Here is a 17,375-nt window from a genome sequence, read left to right as displayed (position 1 = left end):
TGGTCTCCAGCACGCTGCCGAGATCTTCAACTTGGTCTTCCAGCTAGGTATCACCGCTTTAGAATCCACACAAGAAAACCTTTGGCGAGCAAGTAGTTTTCGAACCCTGGTCTGTCGAAGAGCCCAAAATACCCATGTCCATTTGGCTTTGCTCTAAGTGGTGCCTCCGGATCCGAAATCCATCCAGTTCAGCAATTGAGCAGTTCAATTTGAGTTTAAGAAACCAAAACCTACAAAACGTCCATGTACGGTACTGCGGACTCCACGTTAACGTCAACCGCAGTTAACGAACATGTTGAAAATCCGAATAACTTGATAAAACCGATAAATTCTCACAGAACACACTGGTTCAATGCGACTAAAAAGGACGAAGACAGAAGAACATTGAACAACAACGATGCCCGGTCTGAATTACGACAAAGCGCTAAATAATTTTGCAGAGCGCTTCACTGGCGCTTCCTTTCCTCTCGACCGCATGATGGTCGAATCAACAGTTTCCAACCTCGACTCTTTCGTACAACGAAATCGGCCTTTACCAGAGCCCAAGGCCATATCCCAAGAAATCCGTGATCGCAGTTCCACATTTGTCGCAACTATTTTCTCTGCCGCCACACCCGAGGAAGCTAAATCCCATGTTCAATATCTTCGAAAAGTCCTGCACGCATCGCGTCCAGCCACGCACGAGATCTCCGCTTACCGATGCATGATGCTGAAACCAGGCAAGACTGGGTTAGCAGGTCCCGATGATTTCGAGTTGAAAACTGGCTATGAAGATGACGGCGAACAGTGGGCGGGGATCAAGGTGTTGAAAGTTATGGAATCTCTAGCTGTGCTTGATGCAGTGGTGATTTGTAGTCGCTGGTATTTGTACAAGCTTTGTCTTCTATCAGCAGTTGTCGTAAACTTATCGGAATAGGTATGGCGGTATCATGTTGGGTTCTGCCCGATTCTCCCATATCGAAACCTGTGTCATCGAGGTGTGTCGCACATTCAAGAGCCAACAAGAGCTCGAAGATTGCATAGCAATGTTGTCTACTCTAGATGATATTCTCAAGCAACTTCGTGATGAACTAGCTCTGCTCTCAGGTCCTTTAACATCCTCGAACGACGACAGTTCACCTCACCTAAGATTGAAACCTCCAGATTATACCTTGTGGACGGAGTCAGATCTCCCTAAAGCTAAGCGTTTGGTCATTGCTAGAGAAAAGGCAATCGCAAGTGTCAAAAATATGATTGCAAAGCGACGTAGTTCATAGTGCGGGTTATTATATGACTCTTCTACTCTGTTCACAGCAGAGAGGTGTAATGGGAACATGCCGTTAATGTGATAAGGAGTCTACCAACAAAGAACGTACATAACATTTGTGCTGTACGAAATTAGGATCGAACATATGGAATACAGTCATCATTGGAAATAGTCAGGAAATCCAGAGAGTCGCGAGATAAACGAAAGATAGCAATCTGACAATCTCTACCTGCTACCGTATCTAGCTTTTCGTCCTATGTCAAATGGGACGTACTTGTACTTGATCATATGTCTGAAGAGAACAATGTGCTCAGAAGGTTATAAAAGGTGATCAATAGTGAACGCACTGTATTTGACGACGCATAGTGAGAGCAAACAACACGAAGAAATAGACGACAAGGATAGGCCAGTAGACAGGCACATCGAACATTTCGAATAGTGTACAGCCTATTGCTATGAGAGTCGCGCGGGTAGCAGAGAGCCTTTTGAGCTTTTGATAAGTTTTCCGCAGCCTTGGACGTCTGAGAAATTATACACGCACCAGAATTGCCATTCAGGAAGCCGCCGCACAAAAGGTCTGAATTCATCATCACGAGCACTCGGGAGCGGAGAAGTCATTGGTGTTCCTCCTTCTTCGATTTCGTCAGCGAGAAGATCCTCCTGTAAGGATGGGTCGAATTTAGGTTGAAGGAATGCGAGAAGGAGGTTGAGGAGGTATATGGCGTATGCATCTAGAATCAAACTATGTTCACGACAGGCTCCTTATATCCGAGAGGAACTACGTACAGCAGACTGTTCAGCCAATTTGCGCCATATCTTTGTCAGGTTTTGACAACATTTTGGAATATTGAAGTTTACTAACCGATGAACCACTAAAGCGTAACAGGAGTCAGAAACAACCGCATGATCAATGGACAGTAAATACGCACTCCTTGGGATAAAACAATCCTCAAAAAGAAAAGAGACAAGATTCCAGCAGTTCCGAGCCAGCGATACATGATGTGCGGTGTCCATCTGTCCAAAATTTGCTGGTACTGGCGCGTAACTCGGGTGTACGCAGCCGAGATGTTCTGTACAGGGGAGGGCTCGACGCCCGTATCGGTTGCGGACATCATGTTCGTCGTGGTCGTTAATTGAGAGTTTTTTTTTAGTCTAGGCCCTGGCATTGAAGGCGGAGTTTTAAGCGGTTCAGAGTTCGGGCCGGCGGAACGACTCCGTTTTGCTCAAAACTTTCTCTAAGGAATGCCATCCCCTTCCTGCAGTAGACATGGCGCTCCCATCTGCGGTACTACATATATCTAATCATATCCTCAGCCAGTTATCCAAAGCCGTTACCAGACCTTTGTTCGTAGCACTCCAAGGGCCTCAAGGCTCCGGGAAATCATTCCTCGCTAATCTCGTCCGTTCTCATCTCTCGGCACCTCCTCATGCACTCAATGTTGTCGTTCTTTCTATCGATGACCTGTATCTGACGCATGAAGAACTTGTGACACTTGCTCAACGAAATCCGGATAATCCACTTTGGCGTGGACGAGGTCAACCAGGAACGCATGACGTCGAGCTGGGTTCAAAGGTTCTGAGGTCATTGAAAGAAGGGAAGAACGGTATTGAGCTTCCGAGGTTTGACAAAAGTTTGTTTGATGGAGAGGGTGATCGTCTTCATTTGGATGGGACTGGCACCATTGTAGACTCACCGGTGGATGTGTTCATCATGGAAGGCTGGTTTATGGGCTTTTACCCTGTATCTTTACAAGAGCTTCAAACAAAATGGGACGGAATTTGGGCACAAGAACGACAATTACTCGGTTTAAATGATGCTGTGGTCGGGACGAAAGATGATATTGCTGATGTGAATGAGGCTTTGAAGGGATATATGGAGATATGGGAGTTCTTTGATACTATCGTTAAGGTTGGCACTTACTTTCTATCATGATCGTTTTCTTCCGTCATGACAGGCTCCGTTAATCAGATTGAGGCAGCTTCGTCTCCGAGTTCAGTTTCTTCACTCTCTATGATATATAAGTGGCGTTTGGAGCAGGAACACAACATGAAAGCCCGTAACGGAGGGAAAGGAATGACGGACGTGGCCGTAAAGCTGTATGTGGACACAGGTTATTTCAACTGGTCCCTTATGTATGTATTAAATTATATTTGACAGTTTTGTGGACCGATATATTCCTGGTTATGTTTTTTTCGGGGATGGGATTTTCAGAGGTTATGTCGGTTGCTCGGAGGCAGAAAACAAGGACATGACCAGGATCGCAGCGACCCCTCGATGGCTTGGTAGGTCACTTCGAATTGGTATAAATGAAAAGAGAGAGGTTGTTGCAGTTGAGGAATTTTGATTTCTTCGTTGTATCATATTGTATGTAATTCACTTTGTATTTTGCAGAGACGCGATTATTGTGAGCGCCTATCAACTTGTTTTGACGCTTCACGTGTTTATTGTCAATGTCACCTCAGCCGCTCTGAGCCCTTCTGAGCCCAGTCACTATTTGCACTCCGTTCTACGTTGTGCACTTTTTCTGTCTTATTCCTTTGTGAAGCGTCCGGCTATTAGACTCCTTGTTACTTGAAGGTTCTGCTTCCCCAAATTCTGCCTTTTCGCTTCGCACCTGCTAGTTGCACATTCCTCTTCTTTCCCTTCCCATCGCAATCCTTTCTCCCACATGCAGTCTGCACGATCCCACATCCCGAAGGCCCCAGTCTACAATCCATATGACAAGTTTCCTCAAACCGACTTCGACGCGTGGATAGGCGGCATTACTGGCACTCTTCGCAAAGTCTTGCGCCATGAAGAAGAACCTGAACCCCAGCCGCAGGAAGAAAAGTGGTATTATCGAATCGGGGACGAGGAAGGGCCGCAGATTAATGGCTATGGAGGAAAGGAGACCGACGGTGAAAGCAGTGGCGAAGAACAATTGGATGATTCGTTTGCCGCGATGCGTGCGAGACGCGTAAAAGGCAAGGCTAGAGATCCCAGGGAAGGTCCTGGACTGGCCGCCGGGACAATAAATGAGCCAATTGAGCTTGGGTCGGAGGATGAAGGCAGTGACGAGGGAGTGGGACTTGATGTAGGTAGCGATGACGAGGAGCTCGATGAGGAAGAGAAGTATTATGATAGCGAAGGAGAGGATGATCCGGAGTATGAAAGAGACTCTGCTCGAGCTAGTCACCGGAGTACACGGTCTCCCACTCCGTCGCGTCGACGTCGGACTGTTGTAGAAGATCCTGCCGAAGAGGAAGAAGACAAGGACGAGGAAGGACAACGATCTTCTCAAGGCGGACCTGAGGAAATAGAGGATGAGCAGGAAGAGGAAGAGGTTTCAGGCGAGATTAGTACTGAGGATTCTGTGAACACACACGCTCGGCCGTACGATCTTGAAGATGAGGACGGAGACTGTTTCGGCTCTCCCTTGCGTCCATTGACTTTCGAAAATGAGCATGCTCACCGCAGAAATTCGCCGGAAGATGATAGACAAGAGATACACGATGTTGATGAAGAGGAGCAACCCGTTTCAGAAAATACTGGTACGCTCTTCTACTTCCAAGCATCTTCATAAACTGAGACATAAATGGTAGCCTTCCCGTTGGATGCTGAGCAGGATGAACTATACAGTTCTCAACCGCTGAGTCTTCCGGATATCTGGGAAGGTCCTCAAACATACGCGGAAGACTATTACTCAGGAGGTGACGTTATGCACGACTCTGTCTTCCCACTCAGTGCAGATGCCCTAAACGAACACGACGTCAATGAGAAAGCTAGCGATTCTGGCTTCTTCCTTACACCAGGTCTCTTGACGCCCAATGGCTTTAATGTATCCAGCCCGGCAGCCTCTGATGAAGAACAAGTAGCGGTTCCGTCATCCAAGGAAAAGACAAAATCACCCCAATTGCTCCAGGACATTCATGACGAAAATGGGAAGGCCTACAATGAGCGTAGTAACTCGCCATTACCAGGCTCAAGTCCGCTTCCAATGTCACCGGAGTTCGATCCAGAAGATCAATATGTGAATAACCAGCCAAGCCCGGTATATATCCTTTCCGACGAAGAAGAGCAAGAGCAAAATCAATTCGATATGCGCGGTAAGTAACAGTGTTGCTAGTTGATACTGGTAAAATTAATGACGTTTATCATATCTTTCAGAAGAAAGGTCTTCTCCCCCGCCTGAATACGAGATAGATGATGAAGTCGATGCCACTCCAGACAATGACTACCAGGATGTTTTCGCGGACACAGACGCAGACGTCCTAGCCGCTGACACCGTCATTCCGCTTGGTACGAGTGATTTGGATATAATCGACGAGGTCGATGTCGAAGCTGAGAATGCAACCATATATGAAAATGAGCTATCGATAGAGGAAGACAAGCTACCCGCTCTTGAAGGTAAACTTCTTGCTTGTTACGTATAATTTCTGAAGGTAAAGGTCGTTTTCAGATCCGGTTGCTTCGCTTCAAGAGGATGGTCAAGATAATGCTTGCCTCAAAGAGGATGCTCAGCAGAATTCTTTTGCTCTAAAGGAGCCTTTGGACGACGTCACGAACCCATTGGAGATGGAGGCTGGTGAAGCTCTCGTCGGACTTCAAAAGACAATTTCACCCCTCCCCAAGCCCATCAGCATTCCTTCAATAGAGACCACGTCTAGACCCGACTTAGAGACGGATTCTCAGAATATCAATGAGGCCGATGTGGAAATGGTGTCTCAGTCCGTCGAAATCGAAGCAGATGTATCACACTCAAGCCCACTCTTGATTGGAACGGATGTTGGCATCGCTGTCACCGTGCAGGACATTGAATCAGAAGAAACCCCAGAGCTTATGTATCCTGAAGACGGTGATGTTTACAGTGTCGTCTCGGTCATATCTGAGGAGCAAGACGAGCTTGATGAGGATGGTGAATACGACCTTGATGTGGAGTCGATACCTGGGACGGACGTCGTTATAAACCTATATGAGGTGGAAGAGATCTTGACAGAAGGCAGGCTCACTATTGTGAGTTTCGCATGTTCTTTCTCATTACCACATATAATCAAGGTGCTTTTTTCAGGAGCCGGAAATCAATGACTCCGACGAAGGCGACGGTTTTCTGAACGTGCAAAACGTGTCAGAACATTTTGTAACGGAAGAGTTCACACAGGATTCTAACGATGCTGGTCCTTCTTCAGAAGATGCCCCAGAAGCTCCCGATGCCTCTGTCGAGAGCAAGTTGTCCACAGACGTATTAACGGGGCCAGAGGGTCTTTCACAAATAGGATCGCCTTCAGCGACTGAGGTTATCGCCTCGACTACCGACAATGAAATTCGCGCCGCACCAGTCTCAGCAGATGACCTTCCACAAATATTGTCCCCCTCAGACCGAAGTTCTGCTTCTCAGACTGCTCATGATGCTGAAATCGCATCAGTCCCGGTGAACGAACCCTTGCCTGTCTCGGAGATGTTGGACGTGTCTGCTAGTGGTCCAGGGACCCCACAACCATCTTTACCTCTTCTTTCCCCTGCAGAATCCTCTCATGCTCTTGGAGATAACACAAGCGTGAACGACATCATAGATGCTCGCAAGCACGATCTTGGTGTTTCTACCACCCCAGACATTGTTCAGGTTCTTGATCATGAAAAATCATCGGTTCAGTCTATCGCCGCAACGATTTCTGAAACTCCCGCCCTTGGCTCCCAGACTGAATTATCTACGATATCTTCAGATGCAGATGACATCTCCACGACACACGCTTTAGCCCCGGGAACGATCGAAGAAAAATCTTTCGGCCCTCCTGTCCAACTGCCTGACACATTCATTGCTGAATTGTTGACAAGGAAAGGGATTCCAGTTCTGCATGCGGATCCTTATCCCGCTAGTCTCTCCACTCCTACTGACGAGGCAGAGGACGGGAGTGTTACAGACGATGAAGTTGACGAGATAGATCAGGATAGCATAATTAGCACTGAGGTTTCTAGCAGCAACTCATCGCTGGAAGAGGACAAATCTCTAACTATCAGCAGTGAATTGCCTGTCCAAACAGCGAATGAAGAGTTGGACGAAACCGGAGAGGATATGGATATGGATCTACAGTATCCGCCATCTGATGAGGAGAAGACAGCTCCTGCTTCAAGTTCGGGTATCGCACACACTGTCGCAGATGAACTCGACTTCGACGCGGAGGGAGACATTGACCCGGACTTTGTGGAATCCCATGACGTCGCTACCTCAGGCATGCACATACAGGACGATTCCCAGGTCACTACCGAACAAATTCTTGCTGAGCATACCGCAGAGCCATTCATCTCCTCTTCGATTCCGACTGCCTCTCAAGTCGCAGATATTGACTCTCATCATGGCATTCCTATCTATCCTTCGGTGGAACTAGAGGAAAATCAGAGTGAGGACCTACCGCCAGAAATCAGAGCTGATATTGATGACGCTGCTGCTCGGATTTCTGAACCTGTCGAACTTGTCACAGCGGATATAAACGATGAACTTGTGAGATCAGACGTAGTTGAATCTCAATCTGAACTTCCCAGTGCTGCCGCACCTGTACTTACTGATTCCACTGAATTTGCTTCTGCACACGTTTTTTCCTCCGAAAAGCCAAAGGAAAAAATGGAAGAAGAAGCGATTATTGCTCAGGCTGTCAACGATGGATCAAAGGAGTCTATGGCCAGTGCCGCTGAAGAGCCTATTGGGAAATCTGAAAGGTATCGTCGCGCTACGTTTCTTCATTTTCTCCATCTGCTGATCGAACTTCTTTAAAGTAGCCCTCCTACCCAAGATTTACCTTCCATTCCTCCCGTAACAGACGACGTTGACCCCAATCGGTCTTTGTCTCACGATACAAAATCACCTGATACCGGGACAACCCGAAGAACCAAACGCAAAAGGAAAACTCCAATCACTTTGCGAAATGGATCGAGTGCTGCTTTGGCAAAGGATAACAACATTCCAATTATAAGTAAAGGCAAGGGTAAGAAGACAGTGGTACCCCAAGACATCTCCGATACTACCTCGACTTCTGGTGCCAGTACGGCTGCTCAGTTCTTGACCGGTAGTCGTGCTTCTTCCATTGTATCTACGTCAACCGGAGATGGTTCTGGGCAACATAATCCGTCGCCCACTCCGCACCGAGTTAAGGATTCATCACCTTCAAGTACACGTTTTGCTGCTCCTCCTCTGCCGCCTCCGCCTCCACCACTACCACAATTGATGTTCCACAACCATTCAAAAAATAAAGCCGCTCCGATCCGTCGTCCTGCATTGTCTGTGCAGACTGAGCTACCAAGGGCTGTTTCGCGTGCACCTTCCCTCTCTCAACCACTTGCAGTTTCTTCCTCTCAGGCGCATAGCCCTGACGTAGGTACCCCCGACTCTCGTTCCGTTACACCGGCACCCAGTCAATCACCTCATATCCTTCGTAGAGAACCTTCTTCTAATTCACCTGTGACTCGCTCTCATTGTCGATACCACAAAATCAGTCTTCCGGAAGAAGAAGATGGAGGTACCCACATATTTTTCCTTGTCCCCGGGTGCTCGCTTGTGGACAGAAAACTAATCAAAGAAGAGGAAATAGTGGATCACGGTGATGCTACCTATGATGATAGTATCCGAAAAGTCGCTGATATCGAGACTTTGGGGATAAATGAGTACGTTATCGGTGTCATTCGGATGCTGGTAGGTCCAGACAAGGAACACGAGGTTTATTTCATGCCTAAACCTGGAGAAGAGAGGGCACGAAAAGTCATTCATCGCAAATCCCGCCTTCGTTCCAGTATCAGCTCCTCTGCTAGCCTTCACTCTCCTCGTACCTCCATTTCCAACATCAATGGCAATCTTTTGTCACCATCGTCATCATCTGTTGCCCCTGTTTCCGCCGCTGGGTCATCCTCGACCAACAGGTCGAGTAAGCAGTGGCGGAGACAGCATGATCGAGAGAAAGAGGCAGACTCGTCCCTTTGGTCGGAAGCATATTCAACCGAGACTGATGGTGAAGAAAGTGACGGCGAGTACAAGGGTCCGTCCAAGAAACCAAAACTTGTACATCCAACGGATGTAGCTGAAACCTCGAGCCAGAACTCGCACAAAAGTTTGAGTCAGGGTTCAACACAGCTCCGTGAAAGTGCTAGCGCAGGCCCAGGTCCGCGTAACAAGACTAAGCGGAAGCGGCCTTTGGACCCATCTGCGGCAGAATATAAACCTCATGAAGATGAGGGAAATGAATCATTCGACGAGGCTCTAGTTAAACCCAAGAAGAATGCCTTGAAAAGGGCAAGGACCTCCGAACCAAATCCATCTACAACATCAAAGGAGCCAGAGCGAAAACGAAAAAAGAAGACCTTGAAAATGGTTCCGTATGGTTTCCATCATTAGAATGTCTCTTGGAATGTGTATTATACTATATTATACTTTATATTCACATATGTACATACATACCATACTTTGAACCATTTTACGACCTCCTTGCAGCCTTTCGTTTAGGCTTCTCCTGGTCTTCATCACTGTCTTTGTCTTTGTCACTGCGCCTTTTGCTGACTGCAGTAGCCTTTTTCTTTTGCATCAACTCGGCCCTCCTTTTCTGCTCACCATCATTGTCGTCGTCGTCGTCTGAAGCGAAGATATCTTTCTGCTTTCTCTTCGTCTTAGGCTTATCTGCCGAAGCAGCAGAGACGTCCATTGGCTTCTTGTCATTAGGGTCGGCTTTGTCAGGAGATTGCGCAATTGAGCTTTTGCCTCCTTTCAATTCCGCAAAGAATGCATCTTTCAATGCCTAGGGTATTTGATTATAAAAGAAGATCATGAATAGCACAGGATACTGACTTGAATTTCTTTGTCGTCCATGAGATCTTTGTTCTTCCAAATCTATGATAGAAAGATTCAACATCACACCAAAACCAGTGACGGATTGACTAACTGTTGAGGGTATACCACTAGGATGTTTGCTGTCAATTCCTAAAATCGGCAATGCGTTGGTATCTTTTAGGAAGGTGGAAAGCGGATATACAAATAAGCACCTAGAAGTGTGTACATGTCAGACTTGACTCCGGATAGATTGAAGCCATGATTGCGGAGCAGTATCTTCATGGCCTTTAACCTGTTATTAGCTAAAGCTACCTAAATCGATAAGTAGTACCTTGGTGACTGCGTCTTTGTTGTAAACGTCAGGAAAGTACAAGCAGATTACATGTAGGTGGTTGGGATTTGCATCTCTTGGTGTGGTTGCTACTTTGGCGCAGAAGGCATCTGTGTCGGCAAGGGGACCATTTATTAATGAAGCTGAAAATAATATGGAAAACATGAATCGGTGTTGTGATAGGAAAATTATATGCTGACTGGCGAGACTTGACCAAATCATATCAATTTTCTCAGTCGATGCAAACATCAACCTGTTGAAAAAATGAACGAAAATCGGGGAAACGAGTCGCTAAAATTCCAACCATTTCCCGCAGAGATACTTGTATTTCCGAGCTATCTCTTCGAACCTTTCCCGAGCATCGCGTTGCAGCTACAGATACCATTTAGTTCTCATATGACTGTAAATTGAGATAAACCAACACTCACTTCCTCACGCACTTCCTTTTTACTTTTCGCTCCCGTCTTCTTATTCGACCTTGTTGGAATTGAAGGATCGTTCTTTGACAGAACATTAAATTCGGTGCATGCAGTGGATAAAGTAATACCTACCTTGATGTTCTCAATCTGGTCAGTAATTTCCGTCACTGTCGAATCATTTAAGTACCTAAGTATTGTTCTTATTTTCTCTAGAGGCAGAGAGAAGCTCACGAATCTTAGAGCTCTCCTCTAGAACGGCAATTTCATCGGCCGGGGTGAAGCTGCGCGTGTCCCCTCCTTTCCTAACCCAAATCCACTAATTCGGAGAACAATCTAGGTCTGCAGAAGTATGACTCTTGGGAAGAGAACATACCGGCTTTGTTCCGTCGTTTTCGACCATAGAAGGCTTATACTACAGAGCGGTGAGCTAATAGATACTATGCGAGGCAAATACGTAGAATACTTTTGAGAGAAAATCGTCGAGAGGGACGTTAGAAGTAGGGGTCCAAACATATTTGTAATCTCCTTCAGGTATTGCATCTTCGTTTGCTTTCGTCATATTTGTCGAAAAGGGGAAGGTCCAAATGTCAAGCTTTCAAATTCTAAAGTTCAGCAGCAGTTTCTAGCGCTAACTTCAAGGCGGCATGCAGCGCGTCACGGTCGCGTCAACAATGATAAACAAATATTGTTTCTTGTTATTCACATCAATGACTACTACACATCCTTTAGTTGAATTCGACGAACAGATATCTCTTTCTCCTCTTCCGCCAATCCATGCACGATTTTTTGTTCCTCGTTTCGTGGAAAAGCCTCAAGACCCAATCATGGATACCTTGAGGCTTCATGCGTCGAATCCGAGTTCTGACAGCCGTTTTCGACTAGATCAAATACCCAAAGAGCTCTCACTTATCCCCGGACAAAGGATACGTCTGGAATCGCCTCTATTAGAGAAATCTGTCTGGCAAAACGCGCTAAAGCTTGATACTCGCGGACGTGTACGTGAACCGTTGTTCTTAACATCGTGCTGCTGAGCCTAGTTGTAGTCAAGTAAAATACACTCCTGGGACAGTCTTCGGTCAAATGCGCCAATATCTGCCTCTTTCGGCGGCTTTTTATCCGAGCAAGACGGTATTATGTTCGCTGCTGCTCACTATCAGTAAGAATATATCCAAATCCTATCCTATGTCTCTGCTCATTATATCCCTGCAGGGCCCTTCCGAGACTGCAAGATGCACATAGCGTTGTTCAATATCTGACCATTCCGAATTTACTGAAGAACATGAAATTAACTGTCCTTGGCTTCTCCTCGTTATTGTATGAATGGGATCCTGTGGAAGAACGGTTTCTCGACATCGGTCTGAGTAAAGAAAATATGCGTCAGAGGCTCGTCATTGAGGGGAAGGACGAAGTCATTAGTTCAGAGTATGTCCAAATGTTTCCCAATTTATGTAACTGCTTATGCTTTCGCTTCAGCTTCATTTCGCGGTTCATACAAATCGGCGAGTCCCTTCGCAGGCTTGAAACATTGGTAGAACAATTGCGCTCCAGGCATGTTGCACTCAATAAACCGACTTTATCCCATCTGACAATGGCGTCTTCAATTAGATCTAACATAGGCCCTACCATACATGCTTTCGCACATGCGTTATCGACATGTCTCGTCCAAATACGAGGTTCATTAGCTTCGGGCCCTCCTTCAGAAGACCAACTATATGCAAGCCATTTAACATTACATTCTATCTTCATGTATTACGATCAGCATGAAGAAGTCTTATCAGCCCTGTCGCGCCTGTGCAAACGAGTTAGTGTAATTAGAATCCAGTTTTTTTACAATTGCTCATTCGAACTGTGAAGCAAGGTGAAGGACTTTCGCCGAAAGATTATGAGGCAATACCCTCGTCTCCTCAAGCCCTCCTCTCGCTCATTCATGACCATTTACATGACCATATAGAATCTCAATCCCCACATCATATCAACGCGACACTTGCATTCATTCTAACCGGTGCATCGACCGAATATCTCAAAGACGTATCTCGTAGCGTCGGATTTGGCAGTAGTGAAAGTTCGTTGGGGGACTCCAGCTTTTCGAGAGAATATCCAACTTTCTTTCCTAAGGAACTCCTTGATGCTCTCCCAATTGCACAGAGGTCCCTAGAATTACTACGCGTTGCTCAACCCGATCACCCCATCCTTAAGGGTTCTAGACGCTTATCGGATATCCAATGGTTCTGGACGTCAGAGGATATCTTAGCTGCTGTAACCGGCAGTGAAGAAACCACAACAGAAATTTTGGCCCCTATAAAGACCGCTGACCAGTCATCATCAATTGCCTATCTTCCCGCACTTGCAGAGTTCCATATTTTTGACTTGGAGCCCGGAAGTTTGAATGGACGGTCGTGCTTTGACACGGTCTATACTTCTGGCCCTACCCTTGCTTTAAACGATTTCATCAAAAGCTTTCCCTCATCCTTCCCCCCGATTGCGCCTACTCTGGCACATCTCACATCTCTGGTTCTGAAGCCACTTCTTCTGCACGCCACAACGCTATCCACCACTCTTCTGTCCCTTTTTTTAGCGTTGCCTCCTCCACTAGATATTCACTCTCATTTACGCCTCATACGGTCTTATATGCTCTTGATGTCCCCGTCATTCCGAAGACGGTTGTCAGCTGCATTGTTTTCTGATTCGGGAAACTTTGACGCTGACGCTGAGTCTTCGCATGCGTTTTCCCTTGGATCTCTACGACATGGTACACAACGGGCTGATTTGCGACGTAAAACCTGGGCTGTAGGTCTTGCGCCTGCTTTACTCGATAGAGCAACATGGCCTCCCATGGACACGGATCTCAGTTTCTTCTTGAGAACTGTTATTTTAGATTCTTATGAAGTCAATGCTAACGACGAAGCACGGCGAGATCGGGTTGAGGAAATTGAAAACCGATTGGGTTTTGCTGTTCGACATACTTCAACGGGTCATTCTAATGCATGGTCAAACCCATTGCGTGCGTGCTTTTGCATTCTTTTGCGATTATGATTAACCTTGCACATTTTCGCAGACGTGGAGTATGCGTTTCCAGTTATTTGACCTTTCATTTATGCCTTAACATATTTGACAGAGCTCTGGATTTCCTCTACATGGAATATAAACCTCCGCAGCCTTTGGACGTCGTCATAACTCCAGATATTCTATCCAAATACCAACGAATTTTCTCATTTCTCCTCCGTATACTCCGCGGTAAGCGTCCTTTATGTATTACACCAAGTCCACGCCTGATCACTTTCTGCTAGTTCAACATGCTCTCCATGCAGTACTCCGTATGTCAACCTCCACTAATCCATACGTCTTCGGGACACTTGCCTCCTCACGCAAGATGCTACTGCATTTCCGGTTCATAGCTCAGTCTTTCGTCGCAAATCTGGTTGAATATGTGTATGATACCGCTATTGCCGGGAACCTTGACCCATTTTTGGCGAAACTAGAGGAAAAGGAAGGAAATTCCGGAACGACACATACTCGGTATTCGGACGTATTCTCTCTAGCTGAAGCTCATTCGGGTGTCATGGACGACATTTTGACCGCGTGCCTTTTGAGAAGCGGACAGAAGATTGCAGGCGGTGCACTGCGAGACTCATTAGAGCTCGTACTAGATTTTACAGTCCTTGTGGGTGACTTGTATCGAGGGCGGATTGAAGAGTACCAGGCTGCTTCGGTACTGGAGAACCTGTACATTCAGTTTCGAAATAATATGTCCAATCTGGTACGGCGTCTTCGTTCATTGTTCACGATTGATCTAACAGGGATGACCGCAGGTTGAAGTCCTGAGTGGCACAGTAGACAAAAATGTGTCTCTACGTACTTCACTTGAAGTCCCGCACTCAACCGGTGTGCAAGATACTTACAAAGCTGTTGGAGGAGTTGAGGCCCTATCACACCTGTTGATTCGCCTCGATTTCGGTGAATTTTGGTTTCATGCAAGCGATAGGCACAGATAATATCGATTGTATGCATAGTGCAAGCTAGTGTAAGACGGTATTATCATTCAAGTAACGTCAGATGGTACAGACAAACAACTCGGAACACAACATCAAAGTAGTAAACATAACGACGACAGATATTCAAAGTAAAGGGTACATAGCTACAGGGATGACAGAGAACGATGAAATACAAATGAAATTTAGAGCATGCATCCATAGGCATCCGTTGTGAGCAAAAATAAAATAAAATCAATCTTCGAAAGCATCTGAAAATCCGGCAACCGGTTGCTGAGTCTTGGCTGACTTCGCCTGCCACACTTTGACTTCCTTTGCTAATCGTGCGCATTCACGATTCCAGATAGCCCTTGCCTCCTCCTCTTTGACATCAACAGAATCTTTATCACTGATTCCCAAGCCACGCACTACTTCGTCGACCCACACACCCGACCCGAGACGTACATCCCCCATCGCAGCATTTTTACTTTTCACCGAAATGAACGAGCTGGAACGACCGAATGCCCTCTTTGCCATCTTGGTGGGAGACGAACAGGTGACAGTTGCAACGCTAACCAGGCCTATGCCTTCAAGCATCGCAGTCAAATCAATGAATTCGTTTCTCGAAGCTGGAGCACACAGGTCCGAGTCGCCACGTGAAAGCATATTCGAGTAGTATCCATGCAGTTGCTGGGTGTCTATCCCAATATCCCTTCCCGGAATATCATTCGAGCAAGAACGTTTGGCTGAAGTGGATGGCAAGGTGGAGCCAGAGAGTGCTAGTCCCGCTTCTAATCGTTTAGAGGCAAGAAGGATAGATAGGAGTACAAGTCGGGCCTGTAGTCCGAGGGAACTAATTTTCGACACGATCTCGCTATTTGATACGAAGGGTGACGATTTAGGGGATGCGGAAGGGGCGCTGGTCGGAGTAGGGACACGAACTTTCAAAGCCGCGAGGACATGAGCTGGAGTCACGGAAGATGTTGAGACTTCCAACACATTTACCTCTTTAGAAGCAGGAACTGCCGAGGCTAAGTCGATAGCTTCTCGCAAGACTTCAAGTAAACATCTCACGTCACCAGTGAGAGATGCTACTTTCTTAGTTAACAGCATTAAGGTCGGGATAGGAAGAAACTTCTTCATAACTGCAGAAGACTTTTCTGAGTCATTAAGAGGGGCCAAGCGAGATTGCAGGATTCGGAGTAGTTGGGTAGATGTATAAGGAGCAAAATGTAACGTCTGGACGCAATCGGTGGAGATAGTAGTCGTAGACAGGGTATGGGTATTCGCAATACCAATTATTCGTAGTAGGCCTGAAGAGGCTTCGGGAAGAGTGAGTAGGGATGTAAATGTTTGTGTTGTTGGAGCAATGTGGTCGAGTTCATCCAGAAGCACAATGCTATATGTTAGAGTTAGCAAATCCAATGCTCGTATGTGAGACCAGGTAAATACCATTTAGTTTTCATAGCAGTCACAACTGCCTCCGCAGCTTCTTTTCCCTTCAAGTGTTTTCTGGAACGAGCCGCCGCCTTGAGCTTTTTCGGTTTATCGAGCTCATCAAGCATTCGATGCCAAAGCGCGTCAACGTCCTCAAGGGCCATACAGTTAATGGTGACAACTTTCACATCGGTGAGTTCTTCTGCGAACGAGTTAAGCACGGATGTAACAAGCGCCGTCTTTCCGGATCCCGGCGATCCAGAAATGTAAAGACTTTGCACGCCTTGTTCGTCATCTTCGAGGAAGCTCTGGACAAAATTGGCGATACTTTGACGTTCTTCTTCACGGCCAGGGAGTTCGTCAATATCGTTACATGTTGCACGAAGAAGGGCTCGCGCACGAACTTCAAGAGGTAGGAAGGTAGGAGGTGTAGGTGGAGGTGTAGATATGTGGAGAGTAGATATCGCAGTTGCAGGGGTAGCAGGCGTAGATGATATGGAAGCACTTCTCTGAATTTCTATATGAAATGGTGAGATAACGATACAAACATGGCGGGTTTCGAAACGTACGTGGTTTGGACCGTGCAGGAGTGCTCTGCATGGACTCGGTGGCACTGCGACGCAGCGCTCTCGCTGCTCTAGAGGTAATTGTGGGTGAGGAAGATTCGACATTGAGAGCATTCAAAGCAAAGGGTGGAATGTTCTCCTTATTTCCATCGCCATCGAGGGTGGTTGACGATGTGCGGACTCGTTTGAAATCTGGCGTCGGTTCTGGCGTCTGCAGCTGCTCACAAGTTGAGCTGTGGTCTTGACGCTGACTGCGCTTTCCCAAAACAGATTTTGCCCGAATGGAGTTCATCACTGAGAGCAGCGAGCAGTTGTAGTTGGGTTGAGAGAGGCGGAATCTATGTATCAAAATTTACATGTAAAGTTCAAACCAAATAAGAGAAAATAACACGACGCGCTTACCACGTGATGGTATACCGCGTATGATTGCGTGCCGGGATCTCCACCTGATCTATTCATCTTTGACTCTGTTTTGCCATATGTCTGGCGGCGATCCATTATCAAATGACGACGCGCTCCTATTCTCCGAGTGACTGTTTTTTCTAAGCCATTCACTGCAATGATACTGAAAAACCTCTGACGGCACGCTATTCAGGGAACTCGATGCCACACCAGAGTTGGA

General features: G+C 46.6%; 7 protein-coding genes across 7 annotated transcripts; 4 read left to right on the top strand and 3 right to left on the bottom strand.

Moving 5' to 3' along the window:
- Positions 1-478: 478 nt before the first annotated feature.
- On the top strand, positions 479-1,256 carry C8R40DRAFT_1044960 (ribosomal protein S5 domain 2-type protein; the record flags this gene model as incomplete). Its single annotated transcript, XM_046224259.1, has 2 exons — positions 479-867; positions 917-1,256. The coding sequence occupies 2 exons, from the start codon at positions 479-481 to the stop codon at positions 1,254-1,256; spliced, it is 729 nt and encodes a 242-aa protein (XP_046086480.1).
- Positions 1,257-1,471: 215 nt separating this feature from the next.
- C8R40DRAFT_1170472 (retrieval of early ER protein Rer1) lies at positions 1,472-2,358 on the bottom strand (the record flags this gene model as incomplete). Its single annotated transcript, XM_046231540.1, has 5 exons — positions 1,472-1,538; positions 1,594-1,728; positions 1,788-1,977; positions 2,109-2,118; positions 2,176-2,358. 5 exons carry the CDS (start codon positions 2,356-2,358, stop codon positions 1,472-1,474), a joined length of 585 nt encoding a protein of 194 aa, XP_046086479.1.
- Positions 2,359-2,466: 108 nt separating this feature from the next.
- On the top strand, positions 2,467-3,683 carry C8R40DRAFT_1103856 (P-loop containing nucleoside triphosphate hydrolase protein). The gene is made up of 3 exons (XM_046228046.1): positions 2,467-3,155; positions 3,216-3,343; positions 3,405-3,683. The coding sequence occupies exons 1-3, from the start codon at positions 2,514-2,516 to the stop codon at positions 3,589-3,591; spliced, it is 957 nt and encodes a 318-aa protein (XP_046086478.1). The 5' UTR covers positions 2,467-2,513; the 3' UTR covers positions 3,592-3,683.
- A 14-nt stretch (positions 3,684-3,697) lies between these two features.
- Positions 3,698-9,643, top strand: C8R40DRAFT_203124 (uncharacterized protein). Its single transcript, XM_046234329.1, has 6 exons — positions 3,698-4,777; positions 4,829-5,332; positions 5,394-5,633; positions 5,686-6,239; positions 6,295-7,937; positions 7,995-9,643. Exons 1-6 carry the CDS (start codon positions 3,916-3,918, stop codon positions 9,601-9,603), a joined length of 5,412 nt encoding a protein of 1,803 aa, XP_046086477.1. The 5' UTR covers positions 3,698-3,915; the 3' UTR covers positions 9,604-9,643.
- Positions 9,644-9,682: 39 nt separating this feature from the next.
- On the bottom strand, positions 9,683-11,341 carry C8R40DRAFT_1170470 (translation initiation factor eIF 4e-like domain-containing protein; the record flags this gene model as incomplete). Its single annotated transcript, XM_046231539.1, has 12 exons — positions 9,683-10,000; positions 10,051-10,092; positions 10,145-10,182; positions 10,245-10,317; positions 10,364-10,506; positions 10,564-10,616; positions 10,668-10,735; positions 10,792-10,863; positions 10,915-10,949; positions 11,014-11,098; positions 11,156-11,194; positions 11,246-11,341. The coding sequence occupies 12 exons, from the start codon at positions 11,339-11,341 to the stop codon at positions 9,683-9,685; spliced, it is 1,062 nt and encodes a 353-aa protein (XP_046086476.1).
- A 128-nt stretch (positions 11,342-11,469) lies between these two features.
- On the top strand, positions 11,470-14,890 carry C8R40DRAFT_202373 (gamma-tubulin complex component protein). Its single transcript, XM_046234328.1, has 10 exons — positions 11,470-11,777; positions 11,831-11,938; positions 11,992-12,204; positions 12,256-12,330; positions 12,388-12,583; positions 12,637-13,783; positions 13,838-13,844; positions 13,898-14,016; positions 14,070-14,539; positions 14,592-14,890. The coding sequence occupies exons 2-10, from the start codon at positions 11,916-11,918 to the stop codon at positions 14,772-14,774; spliced, it is 2,433 nt and encodes an 810-aa protein (XP_046086475.1). The 5' UTR covers positions 11,470-11,777; positions 11,831-11,915; the 3' UTR covers positions 14,775-14,890.
- A 115-nt stretch (positions 14,891-15,005) lies between these two features.
- Positions 15,006-17,045, bottom strand: C8R40DRAFT_1045268 (P-loop containing nucleoside triphosphate hydrolase protein; the record flags this gene model as incomplete). The annotated part of the gene is made up of 3 exons (XM_046224291.1): positions 15,006-16,149; positions 16,203-16,704; positions 16,757-17,045. The coding sequence occupies 3 exons, from the start codon at positions 17,043-17,045 to the stop codon at positions 15,006-15,008; spliced, it is 1,935 nt and encodes a 644-aa protein (XP_046086474.1).
- Positions 17,046-17,375: the final 330 nt, after the last annotated feature.

This window comes from Lentinula edodes, assembly GCF_021015755.1.
Source record: "Lentinula edodes strain Le(Bin) 0899 ss11 chromosome Unknown C8R40scaffold_17, whole genome shotgun sequence".
NCBI lineage: Eukaryota > Fungi > Basidiomycota > Agaricomycetes > Agaricales > Omphalotaceae > Lentinula > Lentinula edodes.
Note: the sequence above shows the minus strand (reverse complement) of the source record. Positions and strands in the feature narration are given on the sequence as shown.